This window comes from Malus domestica, chromosome 13, assembly GCF_042453785.1.
Source record: "Malus domestica chromosome 13, GDT2T_hap1".
NCBI lineage: Eukaryota > Viridiplantae > Streptophyta > Magnoliopsida > Rosales > Rosaceae > Malus > Malus domestica.
Window position 1 is genome coordinate 30,577,865 of NC_091673.1, and position 7,005 is coordinate 30,584,869.

The window sequence follows — 7,005 nt, forward strand, 5'->3', positions numbered from 1 at the left end:
CTCTCTTGCTAATTCAACTCCTTTGTAGCTGTCCATGTGCCTTCATTCTTAAATTTCTGATGCAATTGCCTTGTATTCCATCCCTTTTCCACATGTACTAGCTGTTAGACAACTTTCACACACATGTTTTGCATCATTTCATCTTGCAAACATCAACTTTCGGCCACTTTACACCTCTACACACATGCTATGCATCATTTCAGCTTGCAATTATGTTTGTAGTTTCTGAAAATGTGAATACAACTTGTAAAGCAATCCAACAAATGGCATCTTTCACTTCTTTTCCTTTCAAATTGTTCCTTAAGTGTATGTATCTGCACACTTCCACACTTCAACTTCATTATTCAGATTTTTGCATGTGTTGAAACCCTTTTTAAAACACCAAAAACATCCATCCCACTTGCTCCATATGCATGCAATCCATTTTGGCCCAAAATTGCTCCAAATTGCAACAAAATGCACTTTCTTTCCAACTTTGTTATTAGGACCTACAAACACACGAAAATAGCTTAAAACACTCTTATAAGCAATAACTAACTAAGTAAATGCAAGAAAACATGTTAACTAAGTCGCATAAATATGCTCTTATCAAATTCCCCCACACTTGGCTTTTGCTAGTCCTCGAGCAAAACGAAACAAACAAACAAAACAAAGTAAACAAAACACATTCTAATCCTTCCAACATTTGCCTCAGGGATTTCCAATGCACATGACATGTTAAAAATTATTATTCCCACAGATTTTAGTTATCTTCACACTTGAGCACATACTTAATCACAGTCACCACTTACTAGTTCTCATTTGACCAATTAAAATGATGTTTTGAATGTAGTAACATGCCTTAGAGAATTTGCTCAATTCCTTACAAGATACTCTCTATTGTCACATATTTTCTGACTACACACCCTACACTAGTTATATGTGAGAAGATTGATGTAAACATGAAAACGAACACTCACATATATGTGTTACAAAGATAGCAATTTCTGGAGTTATTAAGCATGTTTAGATATGATCTCATGAATGGAATGCTACTACTTAGATGCGAAAACCAGTGACACCATATGCTCATACCAAATTCAAACTCCACAAATTGAAACACATAACACTCAAGATAGAAGTCAAGGGTTGTAACGGGGCTTGGGGTAATGGTTAACAAAGGAAAGATAGGGATAACAAACGTTCCTAAGGCAATAGCAAGCAAAGTAATGAAATCGAAACTTAGATTCACTTTAGAATGCATAAATCAACTTTTAACACAAAGGGAAGATTTGAGCAACACTTAGGGCCGAATTCAATGTTTTGGACCCTTTCTTCAACAAACAACACTTTAGAACTCTTTTTCACACATTTTCACAACTTTTTTTTTTTTTTCGACCCGTGCCTTATTAAGGACTTTGGCACACACACACACACACAAGAATCACTTCCCCCATACTTGTTTTCTGCAATACATTAATCAAAAGGAATTCAATTTGAGTCATGCTTTACTATGCTTCAAGAACAAGGGTATGGATGGTCCTAATCTAGGCTAGGTGAGGATAGTGTGGGTTAACAAAGAACGTAGGCTAAACAAGGCTCAACGGGGTTAAACTTAAACATATAATGAATGGGATAGGCTTTTTGGCTCTTGGCTCACTAAACAACTTCATCTTGAATATGTGTTATGCAAATCAATAACATGCTTTGAATGAAATAGGCATGAGTTCTAGCATTTGGAACTAAATGATGAAACGCCTTCTAAGTAGCAACCAAGCAAAGAATAATGAGATCATGCAACGACTTTAGAAAACAATGATCCACAGTTTATTAACTCTCCAAATAAACGTTTAGGCTCAAGTCTCACAAGGTTGTAGCGTACATTTGAGTTCCTTCTTTCAAGCATGTTACAAAACTGATTTTTCCTTTATGATTGCATGTGAATTCATAAATTATAACCACAACCTAGCATACACCAAAGAGTAAATCAAATGTTCATCCATGTTTATAACTCTCTTTAATAGTCATGTAATTAAAAACCAAATCCTCATCATTGTGTTGGAAGGTACCCTAAGACACATACAAAAACAACTCTTTTTGGTTTTTTTCAAAACAATTTTTCAAAATTTTATGAGATTTTTGGATTTTTATGTCAAAACACACTAAAATACTCCAAAATAGCTTAAAAACATTTAAAACAGCAAGGAACAGCACAAGAAGTAATGGGTGATAAACTCCTACGAATTTCATGCAAAACAATGGTTACCCCCCTCACACTTAAATCAAACATTGTCCTCAATGTTTCAAGCGTAAACTCACACAAAAAAAAAAAAAGCAAACAAACAAACAACGAATAAACATGACAACTATGGCAAAGTAAAAACCAGATAGAGTAGAGTTTAAGAACGCAAATCTGGTTTTGGAGATAGATGATCTTGTTGTCTTTCCACAGCTTTGATCTCGAACTGGTTTGGAATTCTGAGCGAGGAATATGAGAGTTCCTTGGTTTCAAATCAGACTCCTTCTGCTGGGTTGATTGATTGTGCACTCTGCATTCTTCCCTGCTTGTTTCTTCTGCACGGCAGGCAGGCACGAAGTAGAGGTGTTGGTCTGTTTCTTTCTTCAATCTTTCCAAGTGCCCACCTCTTGCTTTCTTTCTCCTTGTCCCTAGCTGAGGATGAATAGGCAAATTGTCTCCACATGCTTCGAGGTATCATTTTCACTTCCCTTATCTGTTCCCCAGGCAGATGTGGTAGACGAAGAGGAAGCATAAAATGATGAAGATGAGTACTCGAGAGCAAGGCTAGGTAAGCAATCAGGAAGGGGTTCCAGGCAGTCGGTTCCAGATCAGAAGATTGATACCAAGTGCTGGCTGATTGCTCTCTTTCTCCTTGTCCTAAAACAACGACAAGGAGAATGACAGGGAGAAAGCATGATATGAGATACTCTTGCTTTCAACCTTCATGATATGAAATACTTTTGCTTTGGATGGGTTGTTTGCAGAGGTACCCCAAGGAATAAGGAACACTGAGTGACTCGAGAGGCTTTGTTGGAAAGGCATTCTCGGAGATGACGAAAGGTTATGTATGTCTGCCTTGCCATGGAGGGTGAAGGTCGACATTTATAGGAAATAATAACTGGTACTGTTCTTTCACTCTTGTCGGCAACCGTTGGATGATTGAACAGTAAACTTCACGTGCTTTCTACTTCACCAGAAATCGTCGACAGATTGCCCGTGATTTCCGTAAAGCTGAGTGTGCATGTGACAGGCGCTGACACGTCTGGAAAAACAAGTGCCTCTTCGATATCTAGAATCGGCGTTTCGACAAACTGCTCGTGATTTTTGCAAAGCTGACTCTACATGTGATAGATGTTGACACATCTGGAAAAGTAGATGGTTGGAATCGGCGCTTCGACAAACTGCCCGTGATTTTCGCAAAGCTTACTCTGCATGTGACAGATGCTGACACGTCTGGAAAAGCATATGCCTCTCCGATATCTAGAATTGCCTCTTTGATCTTTGAAATCCCGTCGAGTGCAGAGGTTGCATGTGACAAGTACGGACAAATCTGGAAAAGAAGATTGGCCGTGGTTTCTGAGCAAGCCCAACTTTTGAGAAAGCTAGCGCCTCTTTGATTTTTTTAGTTGGCCTCTTCGATTTCTGAGCTCGCCTCTTCAATCTCTGAAATCCCATCACATGTTGATTTTTATAGAGGTACGCAGGACGTTCAAAGCACACTTGAATTTCTACCTGTAGAAAACTCCCTTCTTACACTTCTACGATCTTGACTTGTCCGACCTCTTCTTTCTTTAACACCTCTGAAAATGTCTGGCCCTTCCGACCGTCGTTTTGACTTGAACCTTGGTGAAGAGGCAGTCCCGCCTTCTCCAGACAACATATGGTGCCCATCCTTCATATCCCCTACTGGTCCTCTTACCGTTGGGGATTCAGTGATGAAGAATAACATGACCGCTGCGGTGGTGGCCCGGAACCTTGTCACTCCTAAAGATAATAGACTGCTTTCCAGACGGTCTGATGAGTTGGCTGTTAAGGAGTCTCTGGCTCTTAGTGTGCAGTGTGCGGGTTCTGTGTCCAACATGGCCCAACACCTATTTGCTCGAACCCATCAAGTTGAATCGTTGGCGGCTAAAGTGATGAGTCTCAAACAGGAGATTAAAGGGCTCAAGCATGAGAATAAACAGTTGCATAAGCTCGCACACAACTATGACACAAACATGAAGAGGAAAATTGACCAGATGCAGGAATCTGATGGTCAGATTTTACTTGATCATCGGAGGTTTGTGGGTTTGTTCCAACAGCATTTGCCTTCGTCTTCTAGGACTGTATCGCGTAGTGAAGCTCCAAATGATCAACCTCCGATACCTCCTCCTTCTGTGGCCCCGCCGACTGCTGAGGCTCCGCCGACTACTGAGACTTCTCCTAAGCAGCCTTTGTGAAGGCTCCCTCTTGTATTTATCTGCTTAATGTTCCTTTCTTTTTTTTTTGAATGTAAAAATACCTTGCATAACTGTCAGTGTTTCAAAAATAAACCCACATAAAAAACAATTAAACAAGCAACAAATAAAAATGATAATTATGGCAAAATAAAACTACAGAAAATGGAAGGTTTTTAGAAACGCAAAACTGATTGTTGAGCAATTCAAAAATCTTTCTTATTTGAATACATGGGTTGCTTCCCAAGAAGCGCTTGCTTTAACGTCTTCCAGCCGGACGATACCTCCATTTAAGCTTGAGCAGGGCCCACGGCATGGAGGGGTACATTCTCCACGACTTGCTCCTCAAAGGCCTCATAATAGGGCTTTAAACGATGCCCATTTACATTGAATTCTTGTTGCGTCTTCAAACTTTGTATTTGGACTGCACCATGAGAAAAAACATTAGTAACCATAAAAGGACCAATCCATTTGGAACGCAACTTACCAGGAAACAAACGAAGGCGGGAATTAAAGAGTAACACTTTCTGCCCAATGGAGAATGATTTGCCTCGAATCATCTTGTCATGGAGAGCATTCGTCTTCTCCTTGTAAATTCGGGCGTTTTCATAAGCCTCATGCCTAATCTCTTCAAGTTCATTTAATTGGAGCTTTCTATGAATTCCCGCGGCATTAAGGTCCATGTTGAATGTTTTGACGGCCCAATGCGCCTTATGCTCCAATTCTACGGGAAGATGGCATGGTTTGCCATAGATGAGCCGAAATGGGGACATGCCAAGGGGTGTTTTATATGCCGTGCGATATGCCCACAATGCATCCTCCAAACGCGAGCTCCAATCCTTCCTTGTTGGCCCAATGGTCTTCTCTAGAATCTGTTTGATCTCCCTATTAGACACCTCGGCTTGCCCATTGGTTTGAGGATGATAAGGTGTTGAGACCTTATGGTTGACATTGTACTTCCTCAACAACGCCTCAATGGTCCGATTGCAAAAGTGAGACCCTCCATCACTGATGATTACTCGTGGCATGCCAAACCTTGCAAATATGTTGGTTCTAATGAAATCTGCAACCACTTTAGAATCATTAGTCTGGGTGGCTTTTGCTTCCACCCACTTTGACACATAATCAACTACAAGCAAAATATACATGAAACCATTCGAGGAAGGAAAGGGACCCATAAAATCAATACCCCAAACGTCAAAAATTTCAACATTGAGGATGGAAACCTGCGACATTTGATCCCTTGCACTTATATTTCTTGTTCTTTGGCATTTATCACATGTTAAGCAAAAAGTTCTATCATCCTTAAAGATACTAGGCCAATAGAATCCACATTGTAACACCTTAAGTGCTGTTCTTTGTGTGCCAAAGTGACCACCACATGCATATGTTGGAAATATGCCCTGAAAGTCAATCTTTGGAAGAAACCTTTCAGGACAAATGAATCGATGTATAGATGACTCTTATACATCAAATGGCAAAGACACGAATTAGGACTATCTCAATAAACGATATATGTCCTAAATAGTGTATCCATGGATAATGGATTGATTGAAGAAGTAATCTAATGATGTTAGACTACAGAGACCTTCTTCACATAACCATTATGTCCAAAAGGTTCCTAGTCATTGGATTGTCAGAGGGAAACTGACAATGCTTAGACCGGTACATACTGTGTCCACTTCAAATGGAAGGATGGAAAGTCTCATCCCATTCGTGTTGTGACACTAAGACAAGTATGTAGGTGCTCATTAAGGGAATGAGTTCACTGAACACAATCGAACGAGAGTACTTGCATGGAGGTCTACTCACATGTCAAGCAAGTAACTCTAATGGTTGGAATAATGTAAGTAGTCCTTTGACCTGAGGCATCGTCGTTGTCTTGTGGCTAAGTACTTAATCTTTGATTATGTCAAAGTCACCCCATTCGCGGATGTCCACGGCATAATTGGGGTTAAGCCACTTAGTCATGAAGGCAAGTGAATGCGCAACAAGGAATCTCTAATCCTCGATTAGAGAGGAAGAATACTCTAAGATATGATTCGGGAATCTTCGGCCGAAGTATCGAGCGTAATAAAGGAAAGCGTTCCTATACGACTCAGTAGAATCATATAAGAAGGAATAATCACATTAGGGGTTTGACATAATATATCCATACCCTAATAATGTGATTGAGAGTATTGTTTTAGAGAAGGATTGAATTGCATTGTAATTCCAACTGAATAGGTTCTCCGAACAACTTCTACATTAGCTTGGGTAGCTATGACATATGGTTAGATGTCACTCATAGCTTGTGAGTTCTTCTAGATGATTAAATGTAGTCATCAAAGAAGAAAGGTGAATTAAAATGAAGTTTTAATTCACTAAGTGATTGGATTAAATATAATCAAATGAATTGATGTCAATCACCTCACTGCCTTGCTAATTAGAACCTAAAATGATTGTACACCGATACACTCTTGTAGTGAGTAATTAATGGATGAAGGAAATAATTAATTGGATTAATTAAGTGTTGTGATTAATTTAGGAAGTCTAAAGAAATCATGAAAGCGATAAAAGATCGTTTTGGGC

General features: G+C 39.5%; 1 protein-coding gene across 1 annotated transcript; it reads right to left on the reverse strand.

The window, feature by feature from the left end:
- Positions 1 to 4,724: 4,724 nt before the first annotated feature.
- LOC139190929 (uncharacterized) lies at positions 4,725 to 5,117 on the reverse strand. The gene is made up of 2 exons (XM_070811419.1): positions 4,922 to 5,117; positions 4,725 to 4,858 (listed from the first exon to the last, which is right to left on the reverse strand). The coding sequence occupies exons 1-2, from the start codon at positions 5,115 to 5,117 to the stop codon at positions 4,725 to 4,727; spliced, it is 330 nt and encodes a 109-aa protein (XP_070667520.1).
- Between the last annotated feature and the right edge of the window lie 1,888 nt (positions 5,118 to 7,005).